We start from the raw sequence: 18,487 nt of genomic DNA, 5'->3' as shown, positions 1-18,487 counted from the left end.
CTTCTGCCGACTCGGGTACCTTATAACCATCTTCTACAAAATCCCATAAGTCTTGTGAAATGAATAGTGTTTTCATCTGTAAACTCCAATAATCATAACTCTCACCATCAAAAATTGGAATTAGACTTTGGGCATAATTGAAACCTTGAATACTTTGGTTAATTGCCATGGGTAGAGTTTTAGGATTACTGGGTTAGGTTTGCTCTGATACCAAATTTGTTGGCGCAATGCGGAAATGTGATGGGTTTATGGAAATGAATTTAGGAAGAGAGGTTGGTTAATTGAAAGGTGAGGCTTATATTAATATGAAAATGAAAATATTACGGTCGTGTTTGGCAGCCTTGATATCCTAACCTAGGTTGGGTTATCCCTTAAATAACTGTATATTGTGTTTGTGTGGGTGCTTATTCCATTTCAAGATAAGAATAGTGTATCCTACCTAAATTTTACGAGGCTAAAAAGGTGGGGTCTTGGAATTCCATTTAAAACCTGGATTTTCTTAATCCTTTCCTGGGTTAGACGATTACTTTTATAACTAATTTTTTAATTTAATTTTTTTTATGCTCAAAACCATAAAATTATATGGTTTATGTATTTATTAATTAATTAATTAATTTATTAATTTAGCTTGTATACAAGTCTTTTGACAAACAACATATTACGTTAACCCACAACGGAAAACAAACACCATTTAAAATAACCATTGCTATGATAGTTTTGGATAAACCAATGAATTCCCTAACCTGGACGATGTATTTCATATCCCAGCTGCCAAACAGACCCTACAAGAGGCTTGTGTAGCAACTTTGGCTTACACTAGTTGTTTACAAAGAGGCACTTTGGCTCTTACTCTAAACTCTAGCTCTCACTCCAACTCTTGTTTACTCACTTGGGTTTTTGATTGTTGTTGGATGATCCCAAATGAATCCATCCTATGCCTATTTATAGGCTTCATGACCAACTACTTACTTCTCTAGATAGTTCTATATAGACTCTTCTCAACTTAGATATTACAAGAAAATTCTAGAGAAAAGAATTCTCTAGATAATACTTGATGTAAAGAAGGCCTAGAAGATTCTAGTATTGGGCTTTACTTAGTGTAGATGATTATTTGGGCTTTACTTATTGGGTTTTCACAAATTATGTTTTTAACATTTTTGTGGGTAGCCGAAACCCACTTTTATCATCATCTCTCTAAACCCGACTCTTCACCATTAATGGTGAACATTAGGACTTTAATTGGTAGTGACGGCCATTAAAACAATCGATGCTTGGACAAACACCATCAAAATCACGACTAATTATCATGACCACTACCGCTACCCCTCTCCCTGAATCAAACTTGTATCACTCAAAAAAATTAGTTATACTTGGATTAATTATCCCCTTGATAACCCAGACTTGTTTTGGTTTTGATGGAGTGTCTCTTCTTAAATTCAGCAACGTGTAGAATCATCATCATTGTAAGGGCAAGTAGCAGATATAACTAAATATTAGTAGAAATTGTAGAAAGGATAAAAAAAAGCGGGATTAAGCATTTCAATCGGGACATATTGATATCACCATGACTACGCCTTTATAATTAAAGACCATCTGATCAATCTAATTAAATAACTAAATGTTCCTTCCATATCTGTGAAATTGAAGGATAGATGAAACCCTAACTGGAAGCAGGTAGGTATTGGTTACCCATGTAAATTGGGTTCAAAAATATTTGAAGTTTTAATTGTAGGTTGTATTTAACTTTAATGTGGGTTGCATTTAATCAATGCCTGTAAAAATTGAGGAATTTGGGAAGTGCTTTGGGTGAAAAGCACTTTGATTTTTTTTTACCAAACATCAATTTCAAAAATTATTAACATATATAGATTATGAAAGTGAGTTTGGAAAAATAAAAGCATTACCAAACCCAGACTTAGTCTGTCTTTCCAAACACCAATAATGCGGCGGAAGCGAATTGTTATGTGGTTAATGGAACAAACTACAAAGTACAAAATGACAAAGTGAAAACTACAGGGAAACCCAGTTTTCAGATTTTCTCCACCGTTAAATCCACGGACATAAATCTTCACGCGCACCCATTTTTTGGGATAAAATTTCTCCGAAACCCATATTTTCTAAAATTCTACATTTCGTTTTTTTCGTCATATCCTTAAGGTTTCTTTATTCTGTATCTTATAAGCTTTATGGACAAGGTAGATATCTAATGCCTGTTCAATCAATGGATTCCGTGGTTGAGATTTGATGTGTTACTTAGCAGAGAAACTCATGGATGGGTGTTAAGTTATAAGACATGAGAGGAATATGAAACAGTGGTGATGATCATGGATTGCGGGTTAAGGTGACTGATGGCGAAATTCATGAGACAGATAGAGAGCTTGGCCAAGTTTGAAAAGAACAAGGAAAGAAGAAATAGGTTACTGTAATTAATGGTAGTAGTGATGATAATCAGTGATGGGGAAAACTGAAGAAGATGAAGTTGAGACTCGATATTTTAATGATGTTGTGCTATCAATGGCGTTTGATGTTATCGTTATCAGTAGTATGAATGGTGATGATGGATAAGGAGGAAGTGTACTATCGTCCATTTGAGTTATTGGGGTTATCGGTAACTGAAGATGGAGAAGAGATGGAGGAATATAAAAATTTGTGTTGTTCGATGGAAGAAGTGGACAGCTGTTAACGGAACTCGGATGGAGTTCAGATTTTAATAAAGTGGGAAGAAACTAAGAGGAATTGTATTAAAGCATTAAAGCATTAATATGAATTGAATTTGGCAGTAGAGATGGAGCTCATGGTTTGTGTAACTAAATTGTATTGACACCATGAAACTAAATAAGCAAAAAAATGATACATTGTCGTACTTGTTAAGGTACCATCAAATCTAAGACGTGTGGGTGAAAATTTCGCAAGTGTCTCTTTTTCCATGCAATGATGAATGTACATAACAATGTAGAATCATATTTCACTTGGATTGCTGTTTAATTTGCTGTTCAGTGACATGAGCGTTGCTTTACATTTTTGGATTCAACATATTGGATTCACATAGGTCAATTTTTATAGGAAATTCATGTAGACTACTCTTTGGTAGTGACATTTAAGTTGTTTACTTTTTATAGGAAATCAATCTGGCACTGCAAAAGCAATAAGTTACGTAGCATTGGCATTAAAAAAATTTATTCTTATAGGTAACTCTCGATATGTATATTTTATTTGTCATTTTTGTTGATATGCGCTAGTGCCTTCTGCAAAATATTTTGTCCATTCTTCGCATCCTGGTCATCTTGCTGAAATATATGTTCTTTTCTCAATACGTGGTTTTTTGTCACTACCGAAACAAAAAAAACAAAGACTGCATAACTTGTCATGCACCAATAATAATATCTGCATAACATGTTATGCAGTCGTGAAAATTGATGCATAACCTATCATGCATTCGAAAATATGGCTACATAATGCATTATGCATCAATTTTTTTATGTACGCACTAAAATCAACCAAAACAATGGCTACATAACTTGTTATAGATGCATAATTTGTTGTGCAGTCGAGAAAATGGTTGCATAATTCGTTATGCGTCTGCAGAATGTGTTACGTATCTTTTTTGGCGGCTGTATAATGGTTATGTATCAAGTTTTCGAAAATTTTGCCTAAAATGATGATCACCTCCGATTTTTTCGTGAAAAACAAAAATTTGATATTGTTGTTTGCACTCGTTACGTAGCTCTCTTAAAAAGATTTTCAACGATAGAAAATTTGTAAAATTCCAAAGCACGGATTTTTAGATATGTTATATCCAAGTTGCGTTACCAATTATACCCCTGATGCATAACCCGTTATGCGGATGCATAATCCGTCGTGCAGACATTTTTAATAATTTCATATAATTATGAATGTCACGGAAATAATTATGAATGTCACGGTATTTAAAAATTAATTGTGAACTTGACAATGAAAATATTATTTTTTTTTTGAGCCTGAGTCTAATTTTTCCAATGACAAATTCATCGAAAAGCCCAATTCACCACCAAAAAATACCCAAACCGAAAGGCCTCGGATGTATAAAATAATGAAAACCAACCATCTAGGCTAACTAAGCCTCATATTATTTTCAATAAACTAACCCTAATCACCGTCATGGCGTCGAGAATCGCTGTTAGATACATTCCTTGGAGGTTCTCCAGTAATTCCAGAAATCTTATCGATCTCCAGGGAAAAGTCATTGATCAAAGCTTTTCCTTCGTGAATCAGACCACGGTGAAACCGCCCACGACGACCAACCATCAATGGCGACCAAAGTCCGATCCGATTTGCCGTGAAGAATTTAACCATCTTCAAAAAAGAGTTAACAGAGTCAAAGAAAGATCTCATGGCATTCAGAAAAACTTGAGTAGGGGAGTTGAAAAATCAGGATCCACTAAAATAGCCGCCATTAAGGGAGTTGAACAAAAACTGAAAGAGTTGGAGAAAACAGTTAAAGACTTGAAAAGCCGCGAAGAATTGGCATATCAGGAAAAAGTTAAGGAAATAGGACTCACTAATCAAATCAATAGGGGATTTGAAGAAAGAGTGAAAAAAGTCGAGGACGTTGTCGAAGAAGCCTTAACTAACCGTGCAGATTTCACATGTCGGCAAATAGAAGCTAGCGATCTTATTAACAAGAAATTTGACGAAAAAGTGAGAGAAGCTGAAAAAATACTAAAAGAAGGTGAAAAACAAATAGCTATCCAAGTATTAAGAAACCAAAAAGATTTGATACTTGAGCACCAGAAATTTGAACAAAAAAGGAAAGAAGCAGAAAAAACACTTGAAGAATGGGTATCGAATAGCTGTGGAGAATTAAAACTTCTTCGAGATAAGATATACCGGGAAAAAGATGCTAACGATCTTGAGAGCTATGAATTGGAAGAAAGAGTGATAGAATTTGAAAAAGTACTGAGAGATGGTGAAAAAATAGCTAACCAAATATTAAAAAGCCGACAAGATTTGACACTTGAGCATCAGAAAGGATTGAAAGAAGCTGAAGAAAAATTTGCTAAGCAAGAATCAAAATATGTAGGTGTTACACTTCGGCTCAAGGAATTTGAAGAAGGAGCCAAGGAATTTGAAAAAAAACTCAAAGAAGGTGAAAAAATAGCTATCCAGGTATTCAAAGACCGTCAAGATTCACAATATCAGCGCCTGAAATTTGAAGAAAGAGTGAAAGAAGTTGAAAAACTACGGGAAGAAGGAGCGAAGGAATTTGAAAAAAAGCTAAAAGAAGGTGAAAAAATAGCTATCCAGGTATTCAAAGACCGTCAAGATTCGCAATATCAGCGCCTGAAATTTGAAGAAAGAGTGAAAGAAGTTGAAAAACTACGGGAAGAAGGAGCGAAGGAATTTGAAAAAAATCTCAGAGAAGGTGAAAAAATAGCTAGCCAAGTATTAAAAGACCAACAAGACATGGCATATAAGCGTGTGAAATTTGAAGAAAGAGTGAAAGAAGCTGAAAAACAACAGGAAGATGTTGTGAAGTTACTGAAAGTATGTGAAACATTTGCTAACCAAGTTTCAAAAAGCCGTGAGGATCTGAAATATCGGGAAAAAGAAGCTAACGATCTTGAACGAATGAACTTCGTACCTTTTCAAGAAAGCATTAAGAAAGTTGAAGAAAGAATGGACAAATTTGAACAAAAGGTGGCCGCAATGTATCGCAATCCTTGTGTCTATATGATGTATGGAGCTGGGGTCTACGCTACGGCATTTTTGTTGGATCATATCATATGACTTGCTTAGCCACGCTTTTTAATTTACAAGGTAATATTTCGAATATATGAATTTAGGGATTATTAGTGTTTTTTTCTTCTTTATTAGTTTAGAGTCCAGAGTTAGTATCTTGTTTCTTTTAGTGTGGTAAAAGTTGGATGCTTTTTATCAAAAGAAATATTTCAATTATCTGTTGATTTGGTAATTTTTTATCTATATATATGGCATTGAAGTTAAAATTTTTGTTGGAAAAAAACCATATCAAAAAGTGATGAAGTTGATATGGATTTTGAATGTGTAGGTAGTTGCTATTGTAATGAGAAGAGCTTTAGGGTATAGTAGTGTTTCCAGTTCAGTCTAGATGCTCTGATTTACAGAAAACGGTGGCAAGAACTTTGGAGGGATTACCCTATTGTTCACATGGGAGCTAGGATTTTCTCATTTGTTGATGAATATGAAAAGCATGCGACAATAAGATCAATTTTACTAGTATTTGATCTTTAAGTACTTGTTGATGTTGGAAATTTGGAACTACGGGTAACTGAGTTTTGTAGGAAAATTGGGAGTTTTTCTTAATTTGGGTTCAGAGTTTTTGCTGTATAGTTGTTGATAAGATGAAGGAAATGAGGATTTTGATGCTGCATTAAAGCGCTATAGCGATTTATGTTTGTAGACTATTTGATGAGTAAGGTTTAATTTGTTGACATGAGAAGATTGAGCTAGAAAATATGGTCAGGTAGAGTGAGTTTATTAAGGTTGTGCAGGTTGTCCTTGAATCATCGGCCAGCAGCAATTTGTTGGAAAACACGAAATGCCATAGTCTTTGAAGACGCTGCAGCTACTGCCAACGATGTCATAAAACAAGTGAAAATCCAGGCTTTCTTTGTGAAGTGAAAGTCAGATAATTTAAGGGGTTTATCTTTAGACAATGCGCTCTTAAACCGGGATTCTTTCTTTATTTTGTACTTACTCCGTTATTTTTTAATAGACCAGTTTCTGTAAATAAATATTTCAAAAAAAATATCTCAGTTTCCTAATTGGGAAAGTCAAATGTTACTTTAATTTTCTGGGACCACTTTTCTTTTAACTTATTTTGATAACAAGTGTTATGTGGACCATTTCACTTATTTATTTGGCTGACAAGTGTCGTGGGGACCATTTCACTTCACTTCTTTTATTGACAAGAGTTTAGAGGACCACTTTTAATAATTAATTTCTTAATTTTTCTTAATTTTCTCAAAAAAAAAAAGAAACCGACCTATTAAAAAATAACGGAGGGAGTAGTTCTCTTTCGGTTTTATGTAACTTTCTTTGTGAAGTGAGGGTGTGTTAGTACTGTAGGATCTTATTGTCCAGTTTGTGTTAATCTCTTTCGAGCCTTTTCTGCTTACCCCTCGTAGGCGTTCCCTATAACAAAAATTACATTTGCTGATCAAAGAAAATAAAAACTTGATTTCTAGGCAGCTATTTCCTGAGCATGAAGCCGCCTCCCGAAAGAGATAGGATGAATAAAAGGAGCCGCTTAAGGACATCAACCTTGATCTAGTGCTAGCTAACTGGGACCATGTTCTAACATACGTGATGTAGCTTTTTTATTCTCCTGTTGTACTCTAGTCCCTTGGGCTGTAATCTCTTGTTTCTCCTGTTGTATTCTCCCTGCTTATCCATGATAAGCCTTCTAATCTAATTCTATTTCTCCGATAAAAAATAAATAAATGATTTATAATAGTTTGTTTCCATTGTTGACAGTCGATGCTACTAACCGTAACCGTTGTATTAAAGTCTGGCAGTAGGATGGTCAGATTTCCCATTATGAAATGATTAATTTGGCATTTGAGATTGCAGCAGGCAAACTAGCCAGAAAAGTACGCCTAAGGCCAGCCACATTTGAAGAAAATGTCGTGTGCTATCATGTGGATTTTGAAGTAACATCAAGCACAGCTCCTCCTTGATGGACAGGAATTTATTTGTAAGTGTACAACTAATTTATTTATTCGTGCACATGAGTTTATAAATTTTATAAACAATAACAAAATTGAACTAGAATATGTGTTTATTAGGAGGAGTACAGCTCCTTGAACATAAGAAGACACAATCTCAGTTGTAGACCAAACTATCTAACTGCCACTGCAAGTCAGGATCAAGGAAATTCGTTGTTTCCTAAATGCTAGAATCTCTAGATTATTTTCAATCTCTTCAGAAAACACCATTGATGATGCGTTATCATGTTTCCCATTCAGATTTCACTTTCATAATCAATAAAAAAAATCTGGGTGTTAGATATTTTTGTTTCTCTAATTTATTTAATTTTTTGAAGAGAAATGGCTTCTTCAACAACAAAATCAAAGCCCAAAAAACAGAGAAACCCAAGTGAGGGAAGCAGTGGAGTTTTATCATCTGATTATGAAACTGGTCACGAACGTGGTCATCAAAGTACACTACTCTCCGACAAGCTTAAGATTTTCAAAAGCTCTCAGTTTGATCCTGATGCTTATCTCACCTGTAAATGCCAAACCCTTAGGGAGATTGTGTAGTCATATTCATGATTTGAAGAAAGCGAGGAAATGCGTAAAACCGTTACTCTAAATTTATGCCGCTTTCATTCGTACTTCAAAAGGAATTTCAGATCTTGAAGGTGAGCTTCTCTCTATGAGAAATTTTTTGACTAATCAAGCAGCTTTAGTTCATGGTTTAGCCGATGGAGTCAATGTGGATGCATTACCTACTGATACAAATGATTCGACGTTGGATGAGATACCTATAACTTTGATCAATCACAGTCCTCTAAAGTTGAAAAGTGGTGCTCAGAGTTTCCTAATGCCCTTGAAGTTTTATTGTCCGAGAGAAGAGTTGATGAAGCTCTAGCTACACTTGATCAAGCTGAAAATGTAGCCAAAGAAGCATATCACAAGAAGACATCGCACCCTTCAGCACTTTTATCGTTAAAAACTGCAATATCCATAGACAAAAATTAGCTGATCAGCTTGTTGAAGCTGCTTGTCAACCCTCTACTCGCGGCGCTGAGCTTCGTACAGACATTTTAGCTTTTTAAAAAATCTTTGGGATGGACCTCTCGCGCACATACATTATTACTTAATGCTCATTATCGAAGGTTTCAATATAACATGCAAAGTTTGCGTTCATCAAGCACCTCATATGGAGAAGCATTTACAGCTGTTCTCTCACACTCGTGTTCTCATGGATCACCCAAGCAGCGGATGAGTCTTTAGCTGTATTTGGTGAAGAACCAGTGTATACATCCGAACTTGTGACTTGGTCGATTGATCTGACTGAAACTTTAGCACTTCTTGTGAAAGATACATGCATTATCTGCTTCAGTAGCTGCTGGAGGGCTAAGAGCTGCAGCCGAGTGTGTTCAAATAGCGTTGGGTCATTGCTCCTTGCTGGAATCTCGTGGTTTAACATTCTGCCCTGTAATTTTGAGGCTTTTTAGATCTACTGTTGAACAGGCACTTGATGCTAATATAAAAAAAATTAAAGAAAGTAGTGCTGCCTTAGCCGCCGCCGATGATTGGGGGCTCACATATCCTCCTGTTGGTACACAATCTGGGAGGTCCACAACTACATGAATCCCACCAAATGGTTTTATTAGCAAATGCATTTTTATTAGCAGATGAATTACTCCCACGAGCATTCATGAAGCTTAGCTCGCAGAATCAGGTTGGTGGAGAAGATGAACTACCTAGAGGAGCTTCAGACCGACAAAATCGTGGTCCAGAACAAAGGGAATGGAAGAAACGGCTTCAACGCCCTGTTGATAGATTAAGAGAAACGTCCTGTCGTCAACATGCCCTTGAGCTAATTTTCACTGAAGATGGTTTTACCCACTTGAATGCGGAGACATATATATATATAGGTATGGATGGGGATGTTGAAGAGGATGAGTGGTTTCCATCACCTATATTTCAAATACTATTTGCGAAAGTCAGTAGGATGGCAATGATAGTGGCTGATATGTTTGTGGGGAGCGAAAGATTTACAACTATTGATGAGGCTAACAGAGACAGTTATTATGTTATGTGGCTCTCTAACGGCCGAACATTTTGGGAGGAAATTGAGTCCGGTCCAAGACCTATGCGTCCTCTCGGACTTCAACGGACATGGAGTTCATAACTCTTTTTTCCATCCCAAGGCCGTTAATTATCTCGTAATCTTCACCAAGTAATCAAAGACTGAAAGACATTTGGAAGCATATGCCAGGGGAAGATCCATACAGTGTATTGCCAGAAGATGAATGGTTTGCTGAAGTTGCTCAAATAGCAATTAAAATCATGCTTGATAAAGCGATGTCGGGAAATGGAGATCGTGATGTTGAAAGCCTGACTGCTTTCATTTCGGCACAATCCATTTCTTCAATTGTATCTCATGGGAGTTCTTAAGAACTGTGTTTTTTTTAAATTATTAACTCACTGGATGGTTAGTATTAGCATTTCGACAAGTTCTCCAAATTAGATGTCCGATTATTGGAATTTTTATTTGACAATTGCTAAATTTAGTCATAAAAGACTTGCATTGTATTCATACTTGAACTTTATCGATACTTATAATTGTGGCATTTTATAATTGCAGTTCATTGCAAATTTAAATGCCAAATGTTTCTCAACTATTTATTACTCTTCCTTTATCTAACAACACCATTATGAGCGAAAATTACGAATTCCAGTTAATCTGGCTAATCCGACTGTGATCCTCTGCTCACCATCAACCAAACATCAAATTTTGCAAACTAAAGGAAACTCATTTGCCGCATTAGTTTTCCCCAATATCTCAACTACTGTTGGTGGATCAAGAAATTCAGTAATTGCTTTCCTTTGTCCTCTTGACTGGACTCCATGAACCTTTGCAAATTTTGACGCTAGCAAATGTATTATATACATGGCAAAATATATATGACAATACCATTGGAAAATTTAATTGTATGTTCTATGAGGTCGTATAATATGAATGAAACACCGTCTGCCATCATTTTAATCATAACCTCTGGCACGAGTTTGTCATAAATCAACGAACCAACAATTGAATGAGAAACTACAATTTCTGTGAAATCTTCCTAGTAAAATGCAAAATCTATGTTTCCGTAGTTTAAGAGTGGAAGCGAATTGGTTAAATCGTTTCATGAGTAAGGTTTTGATTGAAACAGAAGTGCTAAGTAAGGGATGAGCTGAGTTTGGACTCTGGACTTATTTCCAAGCACTGAATCGCACTTGACATCTAACCAGTTTTCCTAATTTTAATTAATAAAATTGATTTATTGAAATAATTAACTTGAATCCTAACGAGTAGCATAGGATGCTGACGGACACATTTTTTGCTGTAATGTAACAATTGCATCGCTTCTGTTTTATGTCTTCTTTAGTGGGATTGTTGTGTCACATTTCAACGAAACCATGAACACTTAAATCAGTAAGAATACACTATTAAAAGAACTGTATTTATAAACGAAGCCACAACAGGTATTCAATCCAAATTTAAATACTCTTTTTTTTTTTTGTAAGAATTAGAAAAAAAAGAAACAAAAGTAGATTGCTATTACACGGGGTATCATGTACTCATGTAGTCATTTGATATTATTTGGTGGAGAAAAGATGGGATTGTTTGGTTACATATGGTTGTCCATAAGTTTCCTTCTTAGCCTATGTCCGCGCGATATTGATAACTTTCCCAACATCAATACTCGTGAGCCGTTTATTATTCTTTCTTTATGGTAAAAAACCCATATAAGTAAAATTCAGAATGTTATTATCAATACTCCTCAGTGATACTTCCCGTCACAATGGATTTTCACATTTTGCAAAATAAAGGAATTTTTTTAAGGTATTAGTTTTCTCCGATATCCCAAGAATCAAGAAGATTAGTAATTGCTTTCCTTTGTCTTCTCGATAGGACTCCGCTAACCCTCGCAAATTTTGATGCTTGAAAACATATCATATACTATATATTACCATGACAAAGTATATATGACAATACCATCAGAAACTTTAGTTGTATGTTGTTGTACGAGGTTGTAAAATATAAATGAAACATCGGATGGTATGCCATGTTTTCTACCTGATACCATCTGCCATCATTTTAACATGATCTCCGGGACGAGTTCGTTATAGATCAACCAACCAACAATTGCATGAGAAATTACAATATATGTGAAATCTTCCTAGTAAAATGCAAAATCAATGTTTCCAGAGTTAAGAGTTGAAGCGGATTGGTTACTTTGAACCATTTTATGAGTAAGGTTTTGATTAAATTAGGTTCTAAAAGTATGGGGGCGAGCTGAGTCTGGACTCTGGACTTTTTTTCCAAACACTGAATCACACTTAACATCGAACGATTCTAACCAGTTTTCTTAATTAAGAAAAATAATTTCTTAAAATAATTAAATTGAATCCCATCGAGTAGCATAGGATGCTGATTGACTCATTTTTTAAAGTAAGATAACAATTCCCTCGCTTCTGTTTTATCTCTGCTTCAGTGTGATTGGTGCCTCGCATGCCAACCAAATCATCAATACTTAGATCAGTATGAAAAGAACGCGCAATTGGAGGATAAATTGGGGGATATTGATTACTTCCCCAATCCATGGTGTGTGCTAAAGGGTGATTTTGGGTATGAAAATACTAAAATACCCTTTGATTAATTAAAAAATATTATGAAAAGACCATTATATCCTTTCTACTAAAAATTAAAATCAAAAACCAAACCATTTATCCTTCATTCTCAAATCAGTTCCGGCACTGAGGGTTAGGTTTTTGAAAAAAAAAATTCTTCATCGCTCTTCATCTGTTCTTCGTCGATTAGTCGTCAATTCAAAAAAAAATTCGTCGATTAACCTACCCAAATCATAAACAATGCCTCCACGAAAGAAAACAAATGCCCAATCGTCAAAATCGATAGGGAAAAATAGTCATTTTCATAGTATGTAATATTTACTTTACTTATTTCAGATAAGGTAGTTTGGTCATTTTCATAGTCTCCATGATATTTGCTGCGCTTATTTCTAGTTAGGGTAATATAGTCATTTTATAGCGTCTATGATATTTATTGCACTTATTTCTAGTAAGCGTAATATGGTAGTTTTCAAAATGTGTAATATTTTCTTTACTTATTTCCAATAAGGGTAGTCTGGTCATTTTCACAGTCTCCATAATATTTATAGCACTTATTTCCAGTAAGGGTAAAATGGTCATTTTCACAGTCTGTAATATTTTCTTTACTTATTTCGTATAAGGGTTGTATGGTTATTTTCACAGTCTGTAATATTTACTTTACTTATTTCCGATAACTAGGGGTGTCAACGGGTCCGAGTCCTCCCGGGTATCACTAAACCCGGACCCTACTTATATTGGTCAGGTCCGGTTCCTAACCGTTCCGGGTCCGGTTCCTAAACTTGTGGACCCAGAACCGGACCCGTTTAAATACCGGGGTACGCGTCGGTTCCGGGTACCCATTGGGTCTTAATAAAACTATTTAAAAAACCTCAAAAACTTAATATATTTCTCTTTTTGGCTTGGATTTAAGTAATTTTTATAAAAATTTATTATTGTTTTTATTAATGTACTAAATAAAGGTTGAATGTAAGAGAAAAAATTTAAATGAGTAAAATATCAAAGCTAAAACTAGCAAAAATACTTGTAATTTTGCTAAAAACATGAATAAAAGAATGAATAAAAAGGTACCCGATACCCGCGGGTACCCAACGGGTATTACCCGTTTGGACCCGTTTAAATTCGGGTCCAATCGGGTAATTACCCGCCAGGTCCTAAGTAGCTAATGGGTCCAACTTTAGGACCCGGAACCGGACCCAAATATACCGGTTCCGGGTAATGGGTACCCATTGACAGCCCTACCGATAACGGTAGTCTGGTCATTTTCACAGTTTCCTTAATATTTATTGCACTAGTTTCCATTAAGGGTAATATGGTCATTTTCACAATATGTAATATTTACTTTACTTATTGTTGATAAGGGTAGCACTACACCAAAACCAGGATTTTGTAACAGTGCAACCTGTCACAGTTTATTTTTCAGTCACTGATACACCTGTGATAAGTCCTGCAACAGTTATAACTGTTATTAAATTCTGTATTCGTGATAATAATTAGGAATATTAAATTCTTTTATTAGTCACAATAATATTTGTTGACAATTTTACAGATAATCACAATTATAATTCAAAGCGATGATTCCACCCGAACATTTCACAACATCTAAAACAACCCCAAAATTATAACACTTTGAATTTTACTTGTCACTAATTTTCCCACATTTGTACAAACTAACAGTTATGTTTCATTTCTATAAATCAAAATACATTTTTCTTTTTCTTTTTAATTTTTTTAATATCAGAAAACAGGATCAAGACCAAGTCAACAAGTCTTGACTTTATAGAAATTTGACTTTGACATATCTGCTTCTTCCGAAGACAGTGAAAATTACCAGACTACCCTTATCGGAATAAGTGCAATAAAAATTCCGAAGATTGTGAAAATGACCAGACTACCCTTATCATAAATAAGTAAAGTAATTATTACATCTTGTTAAAATGACAATATTACCTTTGATGGAAAAAAGTGCAACAAAATATTATGCAGACTGTGTAAATGACCATTTGCACTGTTTATAATATTTACTTAATTTATTTCCGATAAGGGTAGTCTGGTCATTTTCTTTGTCACCTTGATATTTATTGCACTAATTTCTAGCAAGGGTAATTTGGTCATTTTCATTGTCAGTGATATTTACTTTACTTATTTCCGAAAAGTGTAGTCTGGTCATTTTCACAGTCTCCATAACATTTGTTGCACTTATTTTCCCTAAGGGTAAAATGGTCATTTTCACATACTGTAATATATACTTTACTCATATCTGAAAAGGGTGGACTGCTCATTTTCACAGTATCCATAATATTTATTGCACTAATTTTCATTAAGGGTAATATGGTCATTTTCATAGTTTGTAATATTCACTACACTGATTTCCGATAAGGATAGTCTGGTCATTTTGGCAGTCTCCATAATATTTATTGCACTTATTTCCAGTAAGGGTAAAATAGTCATTTTTACAGTCTGTAATATTTACTTTACTTATTATTAATAAGGGTAGTCTGGTCATTTTCACAGTCTCCATAATATTTATTTCACTAATTTCCAATAAGAGTATTATGGTCACTTTCACTGTCTGTGTGATATTTATTGCACTTATTTCCAATAAGGGTAGTTTGGTCATTTTGTTAGTCTGCATAACATTTATTGCACTTATTTCTAGGGGTGTCAACGGGTCCGGGTCCTCCCGGGTATCACTAGACCCGGACCCGGACCCTACTTATAAAGGTCGGGTCCGATTCCTAAATTTGTGGACCCAGAACCGGACCCGTTTAAATACCCGGGTAACCGTCGGTTCCGGGTACCCATTGGGTCTAAAGAAAACCATTTAAAAAATCTCAAAAACTTAATATATTTCTCTTTTTAGCTTGGATTTAAGTAAATTTTATAAAAAAATATTATTATTTCTTATGAATGTACTAAATAAAGATTAAATGTAAGAGAAAAAAATTAAATGAGTAAAATATCAAAACTAAAACTAGAAAAAATACTTATAATTTTGCTAAAAACATGAATAAAAGAATGAATAAACGGGTACCGGATACCCGCTGGTAACCAATAGGTATTACCCGTATGGACCCGTTTAAATTCGGGTCCAATCGGGTAATTACCCGCCAGGTCCTAAGTAGCTAATGGGTCCAACTTTAGGACCCGGAACCGGACCCAAATATACCGGGTCCGGTTCCGGATCCGGGTAATGGGTACCCATTGACAGCCCTACTTATTTCCCATAAGGGTAAAATGGCTATTTTAGCAGACTGTAATATTTACTTTACTCATATCCGATAAGGGTGGTATGGTCATTTTCACACTCTCCATAATATTTATAGCACTTATTTCCAGTAAGCGTGGTAGGGTCATTTTCACCGTCTGTGTGATATTTATTGCACTTATTTCCAATATGGGTAATTTGGTCATTTTGTTAGTCTCCATAAAATTTATTGCACTTATTTTCCCAAAGGGTAAAATGACCATTTTAGCAGACTGTAATATTTACTTTACTCATATCCGATAAGGGTGGTATGGTCATTTTCACAGTCTCCATAATATTTATAGAACTTATTTCCAGTAAGGGTAGTATGGTCATTTTCACCGTTTGTGTGATATTTATTGCACTTATTTCTAATAAGAGTAGTTTGGTCATTTTGTTAGTCTCCATAACATTTATTGCACTTATTTCCCCTAAGGGTAAAATGGTCATTTTAGCAAACTGTAATATTTACTTTACTCATATCCGATAATGGTGGTATGGTCATTTTCACACTCTCCATTATATTTATAGCACTTATTTCCAGTAAGGGTAGTATGGTCATTTTCACTGTCTGTAATATTCACTTTACTTATTTCCGATAAGGATAGTCTGGTAATTTTGACAGTCTCCATAATATTTATTACACTTATTTCCAGTGAGAGTAAAATGGTAATTTTTACAGTCTGTAATATTTACTTTACTTATTTTTGATAAGGGTGGTATGGTCATTTTCACAGTCTCCATAATATTTATAGCACTTATTTCCAGTAAGGGTGGTATGGTCATTTTCTCCGTCTGTGTGATATTTATTGCACTTATTTCCAATAGGGGTAGTTTGGTCATTTTGTTAGTCTCCATAACATTTATTGCACTTATTTCCCCAAAGGGTAAAATGGTCATTTTAGCAGACTGTAATATTTACTTTACTCATATCCGATAAGGGTGGTATGGTCATTTTCATAGTCTCCATAATATTTATAGAACTTATTTCCAGTAAGGGTAGTATGGTCATTTTCACCGTCTGTGTGATATTTATTGCACTTATTTCTAATAAGAGTAGTTTGGTCATTTTGTTAGTCTCCATAACATTTATTGCACTTATTTCCCCTGAGGGTAAAATGGTCATTTTAGCAAACTGTAATATTTACTTTACTCATATCCGATAATGGTGATATGGTCATTTTCACACTCTCCATTATATTTATAGCACTTATTTCCAGTAAGGGTAGTCTGGTCATTTTCACTGTCTGTAATATTCACTTTACTTATTTCCGATAAGGATAGTCTGGTAATTTTTACAGTCTCCATAATATTTATTGCACTTATTTCCAGTAAGGGTAAAATGGTAATTTTTACAGTCTGTAATATTTACTTTACTTATTTCCGATAAGGGTAGTCTGGTCATTTTCACAGTCTCCATAATATTTATAGCACTTATTTCCAGTAAAGGTCGTATGGTCATTTTCTCCGTCTGTGTGATATTTATTGCACTTATTTCCAATAAGGGTAGTTTGGTCATTTTGTTAGTCTCCATAACATTTATTGCACTTATTTCCCCAAAGGGTAAAATGGTCATTTTAGCAGACTGTAATATTTACTTTACTCATATCCGATAAGGGTGGTATGGTCATTTTCACAGTCTCCATAATATTTATAGAACTTATTTCCAGTAAGGGTAGTATGGTCATTTTCACCGTCTGTGTGATATTTATTGCACTTATTTCTAATAAGAGTAGTTTGGTCATTTTGTTAGTCTCCATAACATTTATTGCACTTATTTCCCCTGAGGGTAAAATGGTCATTTTAGCAAACTGTAATATTTACTTTACTCATATCCGATAATGGTGGTATGGTCATTTTCACACTCTCCATTATATTTATAGCACTTATTTCCAGTAAGGGTAGTATGGTCATTTTCACTGTCTGTAATATTAACTTTACTTATTTCCGATAAGGATAGTCTGGTAATTTTGACAGTCTCCATAATATTTATTGCACTTATTTCCAGTAAGGGTAAAATGGTAATTTTTACAGTCTGTAATATTTACTTTACTTATTTTTGATAAGGGTAGTCTGGTCATTTTCACAGTCTCCATAATATTTATAGCACTTATTTCCATTAAAGGTGGTATGGTCATTTTCTCCGTCTGTGTGATATTTATTGCACTTATTTCCAATAGGGGTAGTTTGGTCATTTTGTTAGTCTCCATAACATTTATTGCACTTATTTCCCCAAAGGGTAAAATGGTCATTTTAGCAGACTGTAATATTTACTTTACTCATATCCGATAAGGGTGGTATGGTCATTTTCACAGTCTCCATAGTATTTATAGAACTTATTTCTAGTAAGGGTAGTATGGTCATTTTCACCGTCTGTGTGATATTTATTGCACTTATTTCTAATAAGAGTAGTTTGGTCATTTTGTTAGTCTCCATAACATTTATTGCACTTATTTCCCCTGAGGGTAAAATGGCCATTTTAGCAAACTGTAATATTTACTTTACTCATATCCGATAATGGTGGTATGGTCATTTTCACACTCTCCATTATATTTATAGCACTTATTTCCAGTAAGGGTAGTATGGTCATTTTCACTGTCTGAAATATTCACTTTACTTATTTCCGATAAGGATAGTCTGGTAATTTTGACAGTCTCCATAATATTTATTGCACTTATTTCCAGTAAGGGTAAAATGGTCATTTTTACAGTCTGTAATATTTACTTTACTTATTTTTTATAAGGGTAGTCTGGTAATTTTCACAAGCTCCATAATATGTATTTCACTAATTTCCAATAAGAGTATTATGGTCATTTTCACTGTCTGTGTGATATTTATTGCACTTATTTCCAATAAGGTTAGTTTGGTCATTTTG

The 18,487-nt window shown here is 34.6% G+C and overlaps 1 protein-coding gene and 1 pseudogene across 1 annotated transcript; both read left to right on the top strand.

The window, feature by feature from the left end:
* The first annotated feature begins 4,137 nt into the window (after positions 1-4,137).
* Positions 4,138-5,766, top strand: LOC113316325 (putative golgin subfamily A member 6-like protein 3). The gene has a single exon (XM_026564534.1). The coding sequence runs from the start codon at positions 4,138-4,140 to the stop codon at positions 5,764-5,766; it is 1,629 nt and encodes a 542-aa protein (XP_026420319.1).
* A 2,300-nt stretch (positions 5,767-8,066) lies between these two features.
* Positions 8,067-10,145, top strand: LOC113316324 (annotated as a pseudogene).
* Positions 10,146-18,487: the final 8,342 nt, after the last annotated feature.

Source organism: Papaver somniferum, chromosome 10, assembly GCF_003573695.1.
Source record: "Papaver somniferum cultivar HN1 chromosome 10, ASM357369v1, whole genome shotgun sequence".
In the NCBI taxonomy this organism is placed as follows: Eukaryota; Viridiplantae; Streptophyta; class Magnoliopsida; order Ranunculales; family Papaveraceae; genus Papaver; species Papaver somniferum.
This window is presented reverse-complemented; position numbering and strand designations above follow the sequence as displayed.